The sequence below is a fragment of the Micropterus salmoides genome, unplaced genomic scaffold (genome assembly GCF_014851395.1).
Source record: "Micropterus salmoides isolate LMB-PRFRI ecotype aquatic unplaced genomic scaffold, ASM1485139v1 Ms_hic_scaffold_3142, whole genome shotgun sequence".
Lineage (NCBI taxonomy): Eukaryota > Metazoa > Chordata > Actinopteri > Centrarchiformes > Centrarchidae > Micropterus > Micropterus salmoides.
Genome location: NW_024042421.1, coordinates 515 through 20,892, shown reverse-complemented (window position 1 = coordinate 20,892; position 20,378 = coordinate 515). Strand labels below are relative to the sequence as shown.

Genomic DNA, 20,378 nt, shown 5'->3' with positions numbered 1-20,378 from the left:
TATCAGTGTTGCTGGAGGGAAGCTGAGACTTGCGGTCTGCCAAAACCGTGTCGCTGCTCTGCTCTCCAATCTCAGGGGAATTAAAGTCACTAAACCACAAGCCACATCACAGTCTGCTGACTGCTGTGCTGCAAGGCAACTGTTGAAACCCCGGTTTAGGAATGTCTTTCGGCAGCTTCTTCTTTATCTAAATCATGGTCAGTTTTCAAAACATTTTGCGCTAACTGTAAGATATCTGTATTCCCTAAAGTTCCCAAAGCGGTACTAAGGAAGGTTTCGCTCAAGAGCAAACAACTACTGATTCCACTTACTTACTCGCTTGCTGTTGCTATCATCTATATCAGAAGTGTGCCACCCAACCAAAGTTTGTGGATGGGTAGAGTCTACACGCCCACTCACTCTCAGTTGCTCTATTTGGTAGTCACGTTGTATATAATTGACTGTTGATCAGACACATTTTCTTAAGTTTCAGGAATCTGTGATAAGCCCTTTTCACTTGTTTTGCCGTGTAGCCCGAGAAAGACTTTTTCTGAGATGCGGCGCACGCATGATCTCATTCAGTCCATAACTTTACCTTGACGGTGTTGATAAGCTGGCCGTCGATGTACAGCGTGGCCATGCTGTTCTTCAGCATGCCTTTGCTCATGACCAGCACCAGGTGGTGCCACTGGCCCTCAGCGATCAGCTCCCCGCAGCGGAAACGAGCGCAGCAGGGCAGGATCTCATAGAAGGAGGCTTCTTCACTCGACTCGTCCGCTGCTTGATGAGGGGAGGAAGAGGGAAGCAAGGGGGCAATGTCGATGAGTCAGAGGGCTTGGACGGATGTAAAAACATTAACTCTGGGTTAGTGACTGAAAACCCACAAGGGACAGCTTTCTAAGGTACTTTAGATATGCAGACTTCTCCCACTTTACCACCCGCCTATTCCTGTTACTCTGTCCCAAACCCACCAATATTAATAAGGAAATACTTTTGTTTGATATATTGGACATCATTTGGTGTAAAGAAAAAGAAACACAATCTGATGCAATAAATGAAACAGGTTGTTCAACTTTACTGCTGTACTCACAGTAGGTCTGCAGCAGCTCCTCCTTGGTGGAGACGGTGAGCGAGCGATCTTTGGCAGACAGCACAACTGCCAGGCAGACATAGTGCTGCTCTGAGGACGTGGCCCGACGGACAATGGTCAGCAGGCGCACCGGGTGGGCCTGAGGGGCTGTGCTGAAACGCTCCACGCAGAACCAGGTGGAGTAGCTTAGGCCTGACGGAGGAGGGAACAAGCGCTCCCCTGGAGGTGAAAGAAAAAAAGAGGAGGTGCAATTTTCTTTAATATTTTAAGTACAGCCTATTCTGTATCATTGTCTATTTAGCATAAAACGTCCTACACTGGATTTTAGGAAATGATGCACAAAATTTGCTCTGCGATTTCCAAAACAACATGAACTTACCCGACTGAGGTACAACCTAAATTTTGCTACTGCAACACTGAACAGTGCAAAATAAGACACACACATTCGCTCTCTCTACATATTTACCTGCAGGTCCATTGACGTGTACACTAAATTGAGTTTCCACCATTTGAAGGCTCTCTGAAAAAGTTTTCCCTATGGGACATTTTCATTTATTTACAGAGAAATGGTCGTTTCTGGAAAGATTAGATTTTACAGCCCTGTTTGCTGAAACACAGTGTGAATTATTTTGTGTAATATAGTCACTCTCAATTTGTCTTAATGTTATTAATGATCTTGAAAATTATGTTTACTTTTTGCTTTTGAGGTCGAATACATCAGTGAGCCCCTTGGGTCACCTTATCTCACCTGTACAAATTAGTTTTCACCAGTCATTCATCATTTTTCTGGCTTTCATCATTTCGCTTCAGTGATTTATCTCTGGCAAACCAAGCTAAATGATGTCAAGTTAATTTATTCAATATAGCTTCTTGTCAGACACAACTGCGGAACAATACATTTGAGCGTATTGGAAGGATCTGAACTCAGCCTTCAGGGCAGAATTAGGCAGACAATATCTTGTGCTGCCATCAAGAAAAAATAGCTAAAAATACGGAGCCATGTCAACATAAGTGACACTATATTGGACTGAGCTGCTAAACCTGATGGCAGAAATGAACCTCACAGTATTGCAGACTGCCAGGATCAGGCTGTCACTCAACAGGTTATCAGACTGGACCAAATTTGAATTAGCCAGAATACCCCAATTCCCTCTCTGCTAGCACACCACCATCACCTGCTCGGAGCCAAATGATCAAGGATTGATTTTTATATTTGGCCTTACTGGAGGAGAGACCCAACTACAAGCTAAATGCAAGCACACTGGTACCATTATTATTTCTTAGCTGTGGAGCTGACCATGGACTCTTAGGACTTGGATTACAGGAAAATAAGTTTATAATGTTGCAGTGGACCTGCAGCAAGAACAAAGACACTGTGATGAAAACTGGCTTAAAGGAACACATCTATTTCTTATGTTTATCAGTTAGCGGATACAAGGCTGATACAACAAAGGTGCTATGTCTTCCTGAGCAGACAGAGATATTTTGATGAATGAGCTTCTTGATGATGTCATCCAAAGATATGGGTCAGACAGGAGGGGGATAGCAGAGGGAAGCAGGAAAGGAAGGAGGAGGGGAAGTCCGGAGATTGAGACAAATGAGGCAAAAAAAGGGAGAGGAGGGTAAAGAGACAATAGGGAGAGGAATGGGGGGGAAAGAAAAAAAATATAAAGTAGGAATAAGAAAGGGACGGAGGCAGAAAGACAAAAAAGGATTGAGGGTTGGAGAATAAGATGAGCGATAAAAAGGACGGAGAAAAGGGAAATGTGAGTGACAGGGAAAAAATGAGGGAGGTCTATAAATAGTGTTGGGCGACTGGCTGGAGAACACAAGAGGAGGACGTGGGGTGGATGAGTGCAGAGGGAGCGGGTGAATAGGCTAACAGATGGAGAAATGATAGTAATGTATGAGTGAATGAGGATGGGGATCGATTAATAATAGGAGAGGAGAGGGGAGGAAAGGAGAGGAGAAGAGAGCTTCATAAATACTAAATGAGGTTACAGACTAGAAAATCAACCATAACGTCATAGCGACGTATGTAAAACCTCTAACGGTAAAACTGTGTTTTTAATGGTGCATTTTGTAACAAACAGGTTTGTTTTAAACACACTATATAACCAGTTGGCAATAAACTAAAGGCCCAAGGACAGACGAGGGTTGCAACTGCAGATATGAATCTAAGTACCATTGAGAGAGCTGAAACCTGAAAGCTGAAGATCAGAGCGGCTGCTTGTTTGGGTTTTGGGTGTTGTAATTTATTTTTGCATGAAGACATCAGAAAAATATACTCTTTGTGGGTGAGATGAAGAAATCCTGAACCCAAAGAAGAAAGAAAGAAAGTGAAAATCAAGATGACAAACAGGAACGCAGGTGAACTGGGGGAAACCAACAGAAGTCATCAGGAAGATGGTGTACACACACACACACACCAGTACAGATGTAATGAGCCAAACACAATGATGTGAGTGGTGTGTGCGGCAAAATGTGCATGCAAGTGTTCAAAGATGTATATCACGTGTTTGATGTCTTTTATGTGTGTGTGTTTCATGTGGGATGTGCAGCAGGAAGACAAATGAAGACTTCAATCATCAATCAACAAAAATGTTTTTATCTCGTAATCATTTCTGAAATAATGATGGAATATGTTAATAACATGGGGGAAAGAAAAACTTATTTCGCCAACTAACAGTTTGTTGTCTTTCAAACTGTCTGGTGAGGCGACAACAATGTAAGAGAAATTGGCTGTTGTTGGTGGTTAAATCCCACTCTGTTATTAAAACATTTGTCATGGTTATGCAATGTTCTCCCTTTTGAAGAAAATGAAAAGCCAAGTTAAATTCAAAAAACAAATCAACAAGTCACATTTTAACACCATGTCACTGGTAAACATCAATTCAAAATGCTTCCAACAGGAGGATCCTGTACCCGGGGTTTAACATTGGTTATGGGCTATTTAGTAGTTTTCCCTTAATGGATACTAGCAATAACTTATGATTCTCTACTGGTGGGTCATACTCTGCGTCTATTATGAGTGGATCACCAGCGTGTGTATTTGTGTGTATCAATGTCATCAAAAAAGAAAAACATATTTTGAAGTGCATTCCATTTCTGTATTTCTGGCACAGTCCTTTTATTTTGAAGGGCTGTGTCACAGCTAGCGTCTGTTGGGCATGTGACCCCCCTGAAGAGCTAGCGCCACAATATGGCCAAGTGTACGCCGGCCTGGTTTGAATGTTACTTTTATTCGGTTTATCCTTTTCAACAAAGCAAATGTTTTACTGCTATATTACTTTTATTCTCTGGTCTATTCACATGTTATGCTGTAAATAAATTTAAAAAAACAGACGCCTGAATTAACTGATTTATTTTATTAATTTAGATTTAAGTCTCACCTGGACTTTGTTTATTTTTCTGTAAGGGTGACAAGTTAGCCTAAAGTGTAGCTCATGACAGGAAAGGACTTTTCGCTCATGGGGGCATAATAAATCCACAAACACAAAATCATGGCTTTCATGTAGGGTTTTAACTCTGTTCTGAACTTCGACACGTAAAATCGCTGGTCAATTGCAAACCATCTTAACATGGTTGAATTTTGAGGGAATGCAAAAAGAGAATAAAATAAAATATATCAGCAATTTTGTACCATGTTATTTATAAGAGGCAAGTTTTGCAGACTATCGGGGCTCTTGAATAAACCATGTGAACTTTCTGCCCGTTTAGCAAGTAGCTAGCTTGGTGGGCTACGGTGGCTGGCTAATGCTAACATGTTTCTCGTTAGTTCAGCAATTAGTCAACATGTCTCCATATCCCAACTGTGCTACATTATCCAACTGCGACATAAAGAAACAGAGAACTCAAGCTGTTTTTACCTGTACCCATCCCGCTCAGCACTGCTCCATCGCTGACACCTGAGGTGTTGGTATTGTTGGTGGGAGCGTTGTGGGGCGCCAGGCTGGGCAGAAACAGGCACCTGCACAGGACACCAGAGTACAGATTAATGACTGATACAAAACATGTTGTCAGCATACATTATTATTGTATTATTACTGAGTTACCGGCTCCATCCCCGAGATATACTATTAGAAAAACTCATCTGAAGAACAGTCAATTCAAGAGCTGGAGACACAAGCGCTTTGTATAATAATATGGAAATTTCAACTGCCTAATACTCCAGGATTAATTATGTATGAGAGCAGGAAAAAGTCGGGATGAAAGCATATATTCAAGCTAGTTTTTCAAAAGGAATCTGCTCGTACTCCGTCAGTTGCATCTCCTTGTGCTATAAGCGTAGGTACTTGGTGATAATGACAAACTGCAAAAACACAACTACATAGATATCAAACATAAGAGGTTCAACAGTCTCCCCTAAGCTTCTTTCTAACACAGTGGACCTTTACTTTGTTTGATAAACTGAATTCTATATGCACTGCCATCCAGTTTTTCAAGGACTCCTACTGTGGACTACTGTCAATCATTCCTCAAAATTACAGAGAATTTGCCTTGCGAGTTGGCGTTCTGCTGACTCACTGCCTCTCGGTGAAAATGCCATTTTCTCCTCTCTAATCATCCTGAACGAGCACTGAAGACACTGGCGCTCTGGGAAATGAACATTGGGATTTGTTTTGCTTTTTCATTGTTAAAAGACAAAAAGACCTCAACATGTGGGAAGGGGCTCAACCAGAAACAGTGAAGGATAGCCTCGATGACAGCTGTTGACAGCAGAGAGCCTGAATCACAATAACTAGATATCTACACAGGAAATAAAGAATATACATTTGTGTCAGTATCCCTTTATGAATTGATCTCATTTTGAAACTAAGGAAATTATTTTTTGAAAGGTATGCACTAAAAACTATTTCTATCTCAAACCAACTAATTGCAATCCCATTCCTTCTCATTTCCAATATCTAAAAAGAGGGCACGGCTTGGGTCATTTTTATGATGTAATTCTCTGTAGGAAAGAAAAACAAAGAGAGTACAAATCAGAGGAAATTAACACAATTCTAAAAGGGCTCCTCGTGTAGCCTAGCATCAGACAAGGATTTCTACACCATATAAACAAAATACATATAACTAGTGCTGAAATGATTAGCCATGTCGTTTTAAAAACATTGTTTTTAAAATTAGTCAGGTTTAAAAGTGACTCAATCCCCTAAAACAGCTGTGGATTAGTGCATTTCACAGTACTTTTTGTACAACAATGGAGCTCTATAGCACAGAGGAATATGATAAATCAGGCTTTGGAAACAGACAATTACCACTAATAAGATCAATTCATTGTCTTGGGATTTTAATGGGATTTGTTGACAGTAAGAAAAATAAAAATTATAAGCAGCCTATCCTTTCCCAGCCATTCCCTAGCTTCAGCTTCTCAAACCTGATAATTTGTTGCTTTTCTCTATTTTATTTAATTGTGAATGGAATATATTTTTTAGGTTTTGACAAAAAGTTGAATACATCCCCCTGGGCCCCGGGGAACTGAGAGAAGCAACGCTTACTATTTTCAAACATTTTATATAATAATTAATACTTGATTATGTGCATAGACTACATTCATCAACAAGATAATTATTAGTTGCAGCTCTACATATAATTCACTTTTTATTAGCTCTCTAGAAATTATGCATTTGAAAAGAGACTGATTTTTTGCTTTCTCTTTGTGTCTCCACCTGGACAGGAAGGTCAGAAGTCAGGGTTAGCTACAGGACAGCGTCACTGAAGCTGGCAGGGATTCAATGATTTACTCAAGGACACTTCTCAAGGGCAGACACTCTGGTCCTCTGTTTAACAGACAATCCAAGCACCCCACCCCACTGCTTCAATATAACTACACGTATGTGGTCTTTCCCTCCATTAGTCATCACCTTGATTAGGTTAAAGTAAGAAAAAAAAAAAAAAACACTCGAGGGATTTCACCGGCTTGCTATGCAATTTTTTTTTTCCCCAGTCAGAATGAGATACAGTTTTCCTAATTCTTTAAAAGAAAAAGGACTCACTTTCACTCCACCTTCCTTCACCCACACTGACAGCATCTTCCAAGCCCCATGTGAAATGGCTGGCTGGAGTGTGTGCATTGGTGTGTCTAAGAGTGTGTGTAAGCATGTTGTGCACGATAGAGAGTGGGTATGTGTATGTATGTGTGATTCCTAATAGCAGCAGGGGCATCAATATTTCATGGTGACAGATGGGAGAGGAAGGAGGGGCAGTCTCTGTGTGTGTGTGTGTGTGTGTGTGTGTGTGTGTGCGCACACGCACGCACATGTGTGCGCGCCTGTCCTCTGTTCATGCTGAGCAGAAAGTGGGCCAGTGCCTCGTTGCCTGTGCGCTGCTGCTGCTTTGCTGTGTTTTCTGGAGAAACTCAATGTTCTATTCTGAGGCGGCTGCTGCGACGAGTCAAATGGAACGCAAAGTCAAAAGAAGCAGGAAAACAGAGATCATGGACCAGGAAATATGGTCATTGGGTGGGTGAGGGGTTTCTACAAGTAGTAAGTCAAAAGCAACTGATCTTGCTGTTTGGTACTCAAATCTTTAATTAAAGATTCTTCACTAAGTCTAGTAGAACGGATGAAGTCTATATATCACAGATGTTTGTTCCATAGGAGTCTGTTCTGTCCAGTATTTGATTAGATAAACCTGTATACTGTGTGTATATTTATATTAAGTCATAGGAGGTGACGATTAACGTTTTTCTAGCGCCGGATACCAATGCCTTAATAGAACCGTATATGTACTACAAGGAGTTTTTAAACTGGTTATGAAACCTTCTCACTTTAATAGTGATGACCTATATATGACCGACATAAACAAACAAGACTATCAGCAAGAAAATATTGGATATTATTTCTATACATTCATTCTTAATGACACTGAGCCCCATCCCCTGTGAAATCAGACAAAACAGTTTACAGCACGCAAACCAGAAGAGCCTGTTTACTTTTTCCCAGGCAAAGTTCAGCAGTGAGTAGCATGTCAGCCGGTTAAAAGGAAGCAAGAGGAGATTGTTCTACAGAGAATATCATTTTTGACGTGATACTGGGGCAGTATTGTCAACAAGGGCCGCCAAAAGAAACAGAATTGACAGTTTCCTCTAGTTGCTTTACGATTCACACTATACTTATGCACCCCAAATCAATGGATATACGACAAAGATTATACCACAGATTGCATTTTACGGAGTGTGAAAGTTCATTCTTGACTTTGAGGAAAAACTTGTTTGACCAAATCATTCTCAAAACGTCCACTCAAAAACTCAACGTCCACTTTTCTATTTTTTTCTGAAGCTCATGAACTGAACAAACGCTATCCACTGATGAAGACTGTGAGATTTGGGTCAAAAGATGTGGTTGCTGCATTTAAATATTCCACTGTTCCATCTCCCAGATCCAGAGTAGCAGTAATTTTATCAATTTTATTTGGCACGTCCCATCTACTGTACGTAGACAACAAAATATTCTATGTCTGAAAGGTAAATCTGGCATATCAAAAGACACTATACAATGTGTCTAGTGTGTACTGGAACTGTATTTGAAAAACCAATGAGGACTGAAGATTTTTTTAACAATACAAATCTGTATAATTCATCGCATATCTGCTTTCGTCTATAACAGCATAATACGTATCAATCAGACTGATGCTACCTAGTAATTAAATGCTGGTCAGGTAATAACAGGAAATAACCTTTTGCCATTTTGCCGCTTAACTGACAGAAAAGGTCTACAATGACCTTTTGCAAGACGTCTCCCTTTTTCTTAAACATGTATCCTCATGAATATTAATGATTAACAGTTGTTTACAGTGTGTCAGTGTAACATGTTTGTCATGTATGTGCTGGTAAAAGTGTGTGGGCGGATTGCCAAGGTCACATCCCACACACCATCATTTCCACTGACCCCAATAGTCACGGCACGGCTAATAGGGCGCAGCAGAGCCCGTCAGCAGCAGCACGCGCAAAGCACGACAAAGGGTTTTGTATGAAAGGCGGAAAATAAGCCTATTTGTATGCGCGGCTCCCCTACTGGAGGCGAATAACAATAATAAAAAATCTCCTGCTGAGACAGTTGCAGGTGCTGCAGAGAGGCTAAAAACACACAACCAGTTTAATTGCAGGGAAAACAACATGTGGCACCCTGAGGTGTGTGTCACTAGCGAGGACAATTGATCTATAAAGAGAAAGATTTAAAGAAAAGTGGTTTACAAAAGACTGGCAACATCTGTTGCTGCCAGAGCACTTCTAAAAGCATATAATGAGGACTGGCCCATTCCCTGAGTTCTGACGGAGACGATGAAGACAAAAATCACAACAACAGACACTGAGGGGCAGTTTAAACACTCGAGCATCCATGTATTAAACATTTTTTTGTATACAGTTACTAATTAGTTACTAATAACTAATTACCATCCTGAAATTCTTGCAAAGCTGAACCAAAGGCATGTTTACCTGCTTGTCAGGATCCACCCTACTCTGCTTCTAATTGGCTAGTAGCCCTTAACTAGGTATTGTGCATGTGCAACTCCAAACAAAGATCAAATTGAAGTGCGATGCTTCACTCTGTAGCTAAAACGGAGCATTCAACACACAGAGTGAGAAGAGGTGTTGCAGCAATGCACAGTATGACAAATATGGTTTTTTTATTCCAGTACAACCCCTAAATAAAATTATAAACCTGAAAATGAGCATAATTAAAGGTTCTCATATAAATATTTCTAGGGATGCACCGAATGTTCGGCCACCGAAATCAAATAGCAAAATAGCACTTTCGGTGTTCGGCCAAAAAAAATCAAAAGACCTTCTTATTTTACAATGGATAAAATTACTGGATGTAATGATTGGAAAACATAAAGGTGTTGTTTGAAGTGACAAACCCAGAGAATTATCACTAACTCGATGCGAATGTTGCTCTGTGCCCGCAGCATGTGAAAATAGGAAAATGTTGGTGAACGTATAAGATCTAAGATAGTATGTTATATGTTAATATATAATATAATATAATAATATATAATATATAAATATAATTATTACAAATCACATTTCAGCAACTACTCTTATATATACATCCTGTTTGTTGAAATAAGAGGGTTTCTTTGTGGTAGAATAAGAGGTCTACAAAAGGCCAGAATGCAGTACAAACTGCAACAACAATGGCGAAAACGGAAAATGTTTCCTTATGAAACGCAATTTCTAATGTGTGGAGAGGGGAACTCTGTGATCAGGCTAACTGAGTATAAATTATTCACATTTCCTTGTAGCGTAGTTCACATGAGGACTGTGTGTGAGGAACATGTGACCCATCCCCTTTCCCGATGAGAAAAAAAAAAAAAGGTTCATGCTGACTAACCCGAAGCCCTCCAGCGAGGTGTCAAACTCGACAAATGCAGGTGTGACGGACGATCCGTGCAGGCGTATGTCATGGGGCGTTGTCATGGACACCAGGCACTTGACTCGCGTGAGGGGTACTGTGCTGCCCTCGGCGGAGCGCACGAGGCTGCGGCTGATGCGGTACTGGCCGTTGTCCTCCGCAGGTGTGGCAAAGACGCTGTCGGGACCAAAGCCCTCCATGGACATGGTCATGCTGTCTGTGAAGTCAGACAGGAAAGGCTGATGTGGGTGATGCAATGTTATACGCTGCATTTGACAGATAGGATGACTTTTATAATCCAACATCTAGGATGGGAAACTCACCACTAGTTTAAATCGTGTGAGTTTGGCTGCAGTTAGTAAACTTGTTTTCTCCTGAACATGGTGGAAGAAAAACACTCACTCATTTTCACATCATGGCTGTAGTCTATAGTGATCTATTCACTCCTGTACCAGTGCCTAGAGTGTAGATGATGGTACCATACAGTACCTCCTCTTGTGTTTTTTGAATGGAACAAATAACTCAATAGCCTTCATTTCTTGTTCTTTCTTTGCTGCTGCATGCTTACTTTAATATTTTGTTGCTTGTTTTATCTCCCAATATATGAATAGCTGAGGTTTCTCTACATTTTGTAAGCTTCTCTGCTGCACCACCTCTACTGGTTATGGCATCAATTTAGGTTTAACTCATAACTCAATCGAGTAGCATGTTTATCAGATTCTTTATGATCACACCTAACATCCATATAGCCCAGCTTGTTGATTTGTTTTTGTTTTTTTCCCCCAGTCCTGTACCTGCTTTCTTACTCGTCATACATCTTGTTGAGCTTAGACACAAAAATGACCAAATGTTAAAACTCTGTATTTGTTTTAGGTACATTAATGAATATATATTGCTGTAGTAAACTAACTAAAAAACAAAAGGGGTCTAAATAAACATAAAACACACTTCAGCAGTACTGGAGCTCCGGATTCAGTGTGAAAGACCTCAGACACACACTCTGAGAATAGGCTGCGTTAAATCAAGCCTAGATGTTCACCGTCCCAGAAGGACTGGATTGCTAGTCATATTTGTTAAAAGTCGGCACATCTTACAAAGACAAATTAGATCAAAGCCAGTATTGCAACACCCAGCAATGCCAGCCAATAAACCACGCTAGATAATCTCACAGACAGAGAAAGACAGCACTGTGTGTCCTAACAGTTGCTGTTTGTTAAGAGCAGTAATTAGAAGGGACTTAATATCCATTCTCAGCTGGGAGGAGACACAATAAGCAATTAAGACATGCTGAGGAGCTCACAAAATTACAAACATTAACAGCTGTTAACAGAAAACAAAGCATTTGCATTAGATTCACAGTGGCAAGACGATCTTTGTTTAAACGGGGAGTTTCAACATCAACTGGAGATTAATCAGATTAATCAGAGACTACTTTGGGTTTCCTACAAGCGGTCAACCTGCTGCTTTGCTAACAAATGAATGCAGATCTATTCCACTTGCATTCGAGGCAAATAGTTTACCATATTTAAGCGGCTGGCTAAAATGTAAGGGCTGTACAGGCTGTTTGACTTTGCAATCATCTGAACCTTTCTGAAAACCTATAGAATCATCCCCTTTGCACCGGTGCTAGTAATTTCCACCAGCAATTAAATGGCAACGGAAAGTTCGTCCTCTGCAATCACAGCCTATTCATCGCAGGATACGTCCCGATGAGCTTGCAGAGAGCGAGCAAAGAATGAAAGGGCAGAATTATAGTGCGATGATTGATGGCCTTTTTTCCAGCTTTTATTAAGGAGCAAAACTTTCTCCCAGGAGAAAGATGGTATCCCCGAGGCAGATGGGAATGGCTCCCAAATTTATCATTATCATTTCATAACCTTACTGGAGAAGTGCTGTGGACAAAGCTCTTCAATTCCCAGCTATTAAAAACTCATAGGCTCACTTGCAAAGAGGCTGTGATTGGTGACCACTAATTCAAACTCATTTTAAAATGAAAAAGTTAGGATCTGTGATAAAAAAGATTTGCCAATATCTTCTACTAGACGTTTTATAAAATTTAAAGTTCTTTTTAATTCACTACAAAATCCATTAAAAGCAGTTTTGGAAACTTTTACTCAAGGCTACAACACAAGGCATTTGCTGGGACAAAGCCATATTGCCAACATTAACTTAAGCTAAATTATTAGGAATGACAATACAAGTTAAATTTATTCATCTACAGTCCTAATTTATCATTCAGTGGATAATTAAATGTTGTGATTAGTGCTTTTTAATATCACATAAAAATAACAAAAAACTATCTAATCTATCAAATATCTAAAAAATCTACTTTAAAGGCAAAATACTATTTCTTGTCTACAACACTTGACCCTGCTGTTATGCCACAACACAGTGCAGCCCCTCCACGCCACTCATGGGAGGTCATGAGGGACTCTGGGTTAATCTTCTGTTTTAAACACATCTGATAGAGAACAGCGTTTCCTCTGAGAGCTTATAGCAGTGACTATCATGTGATTAAAACTGGGATGAGAGGTGTTACTGTCTTACTTCTCATCTCGGCGTCGTAGCCGAGGGAGCTCGGTTTGTGAACCCGGTACTGCTTCAGTAGCTTCTTGTCCCAGGCACCGCAGTTCAGAGGGTTTCCAAGACGTAAGAACTCCCTGGAGGGGAAGATGACCAGGATGTCAAGAATAAAAATATACCAACAAAGAATAAACAAACACAGGACAAACCAAATGGCAATACAATTTTACTGTTCCTCTTGTGATTATTATTGCTGAACTTTGCATAGTTACCGTACCAGCTTTTATTTACCACTATTGGGTGTTACAGTAAAGTCAACATCTGTATCACAGAGACAGATGCAGAGAAATAAAATGCATGTACATGTGTATGAGTTATGTGACTCGGGACAAGTGCGTATATTCCAACACTGCCAGGTATAGTTACTAATTATAAACACATCTTATACGTTCTCATGAAACTACAAAGCATCCATCTAATTGTATGCAGTATATTAAGTCAGCAGTTACTTTGCAGGCTGACTTTAAATCCTTAACAGATGTGGTTAATGGCATGTTTATAAGTCAAATGACAAGGTTGACTGGCATATACTATAAGTAACTTGAATGCAAAGAGTCCCAGTGATGGTTTATGTCAGAGCGCGGAGTGAGCGACACTAGCTGCTGGAACCAGACAGCTTCAGAATTACACCAAAGAAACAGAAATACTCTGGAGCTTAGTTGGTGCTGATGTTGGCAGAGCAGAGACAAAAACACAGGAGGAGAAGAATTACAAAGGGAAAGTGACAGAACAAGACTGACGAGAGGAGAGGAGGGTGGGAAGCAGATTGACAGCTACAGATATGTTTACCTCTAGCACAATTACGGGGGGGGGAGAACATCAGCCAGGGAGGCTGCATTTACACATAAGAAGAACCAGCATGTCAAATAACTTTGCCCCTGTTCGTCAACCCCAACCTCCCATCTCACTTAACTTGTCAAGCGGAAAATGAGAATCGTTCAGTTTTGTCTGCATACATAGCCGTCCTTCGCACACTGAAACCTGTCAAAGTAAATGACGTTTCCCAAAACCTCACCTCTCTGTCTAGCTTAACAGGTAACACTAAAAGTTAGCATGCTAGCAAGATTCTAAATATTAGTAGGCACATGCTAACAGTAGCATTTAAGATGGTCGATGACCCAGTAGCCGGTTTGCGTCTGGCTGGGAACGTTTGTTGTATTTTCAAATCTCTCTCTCCCCTAATTTGTCGTCCTCTGTCATCTCTGTGCTGTTGGCTATCAAATAAAGGCATAAAATGCCCCAAAAAATAATAATGTACAAACAAAATTTTTAAAAATCTAAACGTTAGCATGTTAAAATGCTAAATGTTGCAAGGTCAAAGTCAGTATATTAATGTATGATGCCTTTTAAGCGCTCAGCTCAAATTACAATAAAGGTTTATTAAAGGTAGTCTGGGAGACTTCTTGTACAAAATGAAGTCTCACAAAAGTCTGGGGTACCTAGGGATGAAACAGTATGAAAACTTCAAATCACCAAATTATAGTGACCAAAATTATCATGGTTATCAGTATTATCACGGTATTGTAAAAATGTGCCAAAAAAGTATTAAAATGTACTGATACACACACTGAAACAATTTCAACAAGTTTTATATTGAAAACTACAAATACAATTGCCATTTTGTTTGCATAAAAAATAAAATGACAGCCAATACCTTTTGTAAACATATGAAAATCATCTGTGTGCATTATCATTTTATATTTATATTATATTATATAGGTAATACAATGACCCCGTGGACAATTACATGAAAACAAATAAGTCTTTAGAAGACAGTGACAGTAACTGTAATGAGCCCAACAACTGACATAAATACAGAAGAGTCTGTAGCGTTTCTAGATAAGCTGGTTACGTGTTAACGTGTTATCATGTGCAGTGGACGAATGAACTCTGCTGACACAGGACGCACACAGCAGCAGAACAACGTGTAGTGTTTTTACAAGAGCTGCAACACTGAGAGCTTCAGTTTACACGCTGTTAGCAAGTCAGAGAGACGAACCAAAGCTAAAAGTTAACTCACCTGCGTTCACTATAAGGCTGTTTTCTTCAATCAAGTTTCCCTCAACACTCTCATAAAAACTAAAATACGACCGGACTTCAGAGTGAAAATCTCGCAGCGCTGTCTTCCGCCGTGTTGTTATGGACAGTGTTTAAGATTACAACAGCGCGGTTAACTGTACCCGGTTATCATGGTAATTAAAATGTGTACAGTAATAATAACCGTCTGGAATTTTACCATAGTTTACCGTTAAACCGGTAATCGTTTCATCCCTAACAACCACTTGGGGTCAAGGTTTGGTTCAGTGTTAATGAAGTCATACTAAAATTGGGATAATACTGGCAATGTTAATTTTAGGGATGTTGTAGCCTACATAGGAGAGGTTTAACTCTTAGCCAAATTGCGTACCTGAGTGCCATCGGCTGCAGGGCCTGCGAAGCCAGCCTCTCGAACATCCTCTGCAACGGCGGGTGCAGTGGGTGGTCTTCATCGGCCAGGGCCTGACTGCAGCGCTGCAACAGCCGCTGGTGGAGGCAAGCTTCACACAGCACCTGCTGGTTCCTCTCACTGTTCACCAGGAGCTGGAGGATATTGGCCACTGCCAGCTGCAGGTCGAGGGCATGCTGGAGGGCCAACAAGAGGAGAAGGAGGAGAACGTGGATTTCAGTATTTTGTTGCGTCAATGTGTTGAAATTACTTTGACTTTTTGGGGAATTAATTATAAAAACAAACATTTTCAATTCACTCACCATAAAATCTACTAAACTATTATTTGCATGCTTTGTACAAACTGTCTGGTTGGCTTTCACATAGGGCTGGGCGATATGTCATATCGATATCAATGATTATCAAAATAAATGTCAAGCATTATTTCTTTTAAGTTTAAAAGGCTGATTTTTGATCCTGAGTGAAAGTTGAGGAATTCAGATGGTTAGTTGTGGTTTCTAACTATTCTTTATGGTTATAACATGACAAACAGTGGACCATTTCACAAATCTGAGGTAGAACATTCAAAACAATTCTGATAAAATCTTTTTCCACGAAATATGCATGAGTAAAATGAAGTAAAATCTTTTTTCCCCCAGTCCTTTTTCGTCAACAAAATAAATATCTTAATAGAAAAATTAAGTGGTGATTTGTTCATGATTCAAATAAATAATCAAACATTTATTGAACATTTGTTATATTAATATTGAGGAATATTATATTGCAATAATTATTGTACAGCCCTACTTTCACATGTAAAAACCACTGTGACAAACTCACAAAAAAAAGGTACTTTCCTGCCCTACATGTAACCCCTTCCACCCACTTCAACAGGAAGTGCATGTTAGCGTATTTCCTTCATGCGTTTCCTCACCTCTGGCTGGCTGTCAGAGGAGACGGAGGGCAGCAGGTCCAGTATGGCCAGGACGGCCCCTGGGTGGATGACCACCATATCAGACGAAGACGAGGAGGAAGCAGGGTGGGAGGGATTTGCTAAGTGGAGCTTCAGGTCTGTCAGGGCTTTGACTGGGGCGGGAGGGCCAGACGTGCCGTAGTAGCCTTGTCTGGGAGCACAGGGAGAGAGATAGTTACATTTCGTTAAATCTAGCTGAGTCAAGCCAAAGTCATTCACAAAACTTTGAAACGTCTCTCATTAGATGCTTTACAGAAAACAAAGATCAACACAAGTGATGGAAATGTGTAAAATGTAAAACATTGTCAAATATGTACCACTTTCATCTATTATGACCTGCCACAAGGCATGTATTGTTAAATTTGGGTTGTAGGAGATTATAGTGGAAGCCTTAGCCTACTGTAAAATATGTAACTGGCTCACAAAAATAGGGAAACTGGCTGTTAAATATTCAGTTTTACAGCCAGTGTGTCTTCCAGAGGTTGTTTCATAGCTCAGTGCAAACATTTTTACAATGAAGATGGAAATAATTACTGAGTGAACCAGTGAAAGCATTGCATTTAACACGTTGGCTCTAAGTTTATTTAGCATGAGTCAGTGGTCCTCACACTTCAGAGATCAAGATGTCAGTCGGCTATCATCTAAAGCACCGAGTCATGTGCAAACAGCAGGGAGCAGGAGGTCTGCTGGGGTCTGCAGTCGGGCAATTAGACAAAATAGGCGTGTTGCTGAGATGCAAATTACAGAGTGGCAAATCCCCCCCTCAGGAGAGATACAGAGCTGAAAAAAGGCTGCAGTCAGCGTGCTGGATGTGGGGCGGGAAACTAACCGGGTTGTTCATCTGGCTGAGATCCACTTTTAATTGCATTTTGAGTGTAACTGGGCTTCTAAGTTATTCTTGGCTGCATTGCAAGACAAGAGAGGGCAAAGTTACCAGCCACAGACTGGCCTTGTGTTTGGCTAGTAGTACTGAGGGCTACATAAGAAGCTCCAGTAGTAAAGCAACATGGTGGGAAGAGCTTGCACAATCTAACGGTATACAATGATTGAAAATTAAACTCCCAAGAAGGGAGTAATAGTTATTTCCTGTTTTAACACCATCCACAAAAATTTTTTATACACTCAGAAGTCACTCTGCATACTCAAATCCTGCTTTGATTTATAGATAGTATGAATTTGGCTATATTTAATTTAATCTTTTCTCTTTTTTTATTTTGTCAGATGATTTCACAAATCATTTGGAGTGATGTCTCAATCTATAAGTGCAGGAATTACTGTTTGGCTGGTTAAGAGGAAGCATTTAAAAGCTAAAATTAAATCACTATTTTACGCTCGTTTAGTTGTCTAACAACAAAAATGGGAAAATATGTAAATGAGAACTTGTTCTTGATTTTGGCTGGGTGAAAAAATAAAAAATAAATACACTGTACGTGATGATAAGCTATGATGTAGCAATTTTCTGTTATTCAGGTGTTTTAGTGCAGATGTAGATCTTTACAAAAACAATCTAAAACTACCTAGTGTTGATGCATGGTGTTTTCACACATAACCACTTCTCCTGTTTTTAGATTTAGCCTAATATCCCAACATGCACCACTATTTGTTTGACTAATATCCATTTGTTTAATCTAAGGCTCCGGCTGTGTCACTGTCACACACAGGATAATAACAACACTGCTGTCATTTCTTTAAGGCAAAGCTCACTGCACAAGATGTTTTGGAGTTGCTACGTATCATTTGGATAGAGTAAATCACGGGAGATGTTTTCATTTCAATAAAAACCAAACAAATTCTAAGCAATTTGCATCTTGCTTTCCTGACATTTCATGGGTTCTCCGATCATTTCGGGTACAGAAACCTGTTTCTATTCCGACCAAAGGTAATGTAACTAAATCCACAAAGAGCTTTGAGTGAAGTACACAAACAAAGACAAGGGCCTTTTCATCTCTAATTGTCAAATTAGTCCACCTCATGAATATGCAGCCCTGGAGCTGATCCAGGCAGACAGACGGGGAGAGTACTGAGGAGAGACCCAAATTCACCTTGGCAGTTATTACAGCTCAGTAAGGCAGGGTGCATTTACAATGCCCCACTGTTTTTCCTTTTTTAAATGAAATGAATTCAAAGAGCAGCAGATTCTGGATTTAGGTGGACGGGCAACCAATGTTTTTAGATTTAGCCTAATATCCCAATATCCCTAATATCCCAGCTGAGAAAAGAAAAGAAAAGGAGCAGGAGGGGGGAACAGGAATGTGAAAAATGACTACTTTAGGCCGACAGTAATTTGGCTGATGCTGTACACTTTATCCTGCCTGAGAGAAGCTGTGGAAAAGTGCGAGACAGACATTTCTCTGTGGTGGTAACAACAAAAATGTAGTTCAAGTTGATCAAATTTTTGGTTGGTTTGTCATATAGTACTTTCTGCAGCTCCAAATGCTCAGACAGCCAGATTATTCCAGTGTAAGAAGTCATTTTCATTATTCTATCCTAACCCTAATAAGGTTTTCATCCCATATTTAATGTGAATTAAGACGTGAGGAATTAGAAAAGATCAACAGAACTAAGAAATATTTTTAATGTTTAAAGTTTATAGCAAAAATGCACACTTGAGGAAGAAGAGACCTATAGAAACATGACATGATCAGTCAATTAATCAGTTGGTCAAATGAAAACTCATTTACATCTAGTTATTTATCAGCAACAATTAATAACATTATTTAGTCCCGGGTCCTCAAATGTGAGGATCTTTCGATTTTTGTCATTTCCTATCATTTATAGGCTGCAAGGCTGCATTTTCATTATCGATTAATTAACAAATTAAAACAAGCAACTTGAAGATGTTTGCATGGGCTCTGTGAAAAAGTGATGTTTTTTTTTTAAAATCTTTCATTGAATGATGAATCAAAATAGAATCAATAGATTATTAGATAATGAAAATAATCTTGAGTTGTGGGTTACGGCCAATGGGTGCATTTACAATTTTCGAACAATTGCTTTTTAATCATCAGCTGAAAACCTCAAATTTAAGGTTTTATTAGCTGAAAACAACAATCTAAATGACTCCTTCTCACTTTCTGTTTTTCTCATGGAAACCTGTTTCATCTCTGGTTAGCAACTATATCTTGCCACATTTTCATGATTTGCTAAAAGATTTATATGCTAGTTAGAAAGGTTCGTGACCATTGCGCTGGTGGGCGACTTAGCGTCGCCTGAAGGTGAGGGAAATGGAAAGGAAGGGATGAGGGCGAGGAAAGTGGCAGAGCGCTGTAGCTACCTCTTCCTGGCGAGGGCTGGCGTGCCCCACGGTGAGGGCAGCGAGGTCTCATGAGTCAGGCAGGGAGGCACCTGCTCCGCACGACTGCATGGCAGCACACACACGCAGTCAGACACAAGCATGCACATTCACACCCCCCAAAATCAAAAGAAAAAAAAAAGAAAAGGGGGCACACGTGCAGACATTTGTGAACACACACACACACACACACACAGAAACCCGTACATAAAAGCACACACCCCACATGCAGCCGCGCAGATGGACCAGGCCGAGGATGAACAGCCAGACAGCACCAGAGGTTAGAGGAAGAAATAGAGAAAAGAAGGAAAGAAGCTGTTAGTGAAAAGCTGAAAGGAGAAACAGGATCAGAGCTACAGCTGGAGCACATGCATGACGCCAGCTAGAATTGCACATGAGCGGGCGTAGTGCAGCGACTTAAACTTTCACAGCGGGTGCACATTAAAACCATAGGTGTTTCGATACTTTCAGCAAACGTGTTCTGCAAACAGGAACTGCTTTTGATTGTGACCTCCAGGTGGTGCAAACACACACAGAAGAACTGAGAAGAAGGGTTGTTTCAATGATTCAGCAGTCTTGTTTCTTAATAAAGAGGAGGCAAATCTAATTAATCAACAGCATCAAAACACATCTAATAAATACACAGTAGTGACTCATTTCTGAATATTAATCATTTACAC

The 20,378-nt window shown here is 40.2% G+C and overlaps 1 protein-coding gene across 2 annotated transcripts; it reads right to left on the bottom strand.

The window, feature by feature from the left end:
• Positions 1-538: 538 nt before the first annotated feature.
• LOC119884071 (WD repeat and FYVE domain-containing protein 3-like) lies at positions 539-19,828 on the bottom strand. Of its 2 annotated transcripts, none has more exons than XM_038694538.1 (8): positions 19,681-19,828; positions 16,368-16,557; positions 15,416-15,630; positions 12,973-13,085; positions 10,405-10,642; positions 4,939-5,039; positions 1,070-1,288; positions 539-759 (listed from the first exon to the last, which is right to left on the bottom strand). In XM_038694538.1, exons 1-8 carry the CDS (start codon positions 19,806-19,808, stop codon positions 554-556), a joined length of 1,410 nt encoding a protein of 469 aa, XP_038550466.1. In that variant the 5' UTR covers positions 19,809-19,828; the 3' UTR covers positions 539-553. The 2 variants fall into 2 exon arrangements, with proteins under 2 accessions (XP_038550466.1, XP_038550467.1); XM_038694539.1 differs by having other exon boundaries at positions 539-756.
• Positions 19,829-20,378: the final 550 nt, after the last annotated feature.

Coding starts and splice junctions, on each gene's coding strand:
- LOC119884071 (XM_038694538.1), bottom strand. CDS start 19,808: ATGTGCATGCTTGTGTCTGACTGCGTGTGTGTGCTGCCATGCAGTCGT. Junction 15,631..16,367: donor CCTCTGACAGCCAGCCAGAG/GTGAGGAAACGC, acceptor TTGGCCCTCCAG/CATGCCCTCGACCTGCAGCT. Junction 13,086..15,415: donor CTGCAGCCGATGGCACTCAG/GTACGCAATTTG, acceptor CTTCCCCTCCAG/GGAGTTCTTACGTCTTGGAA.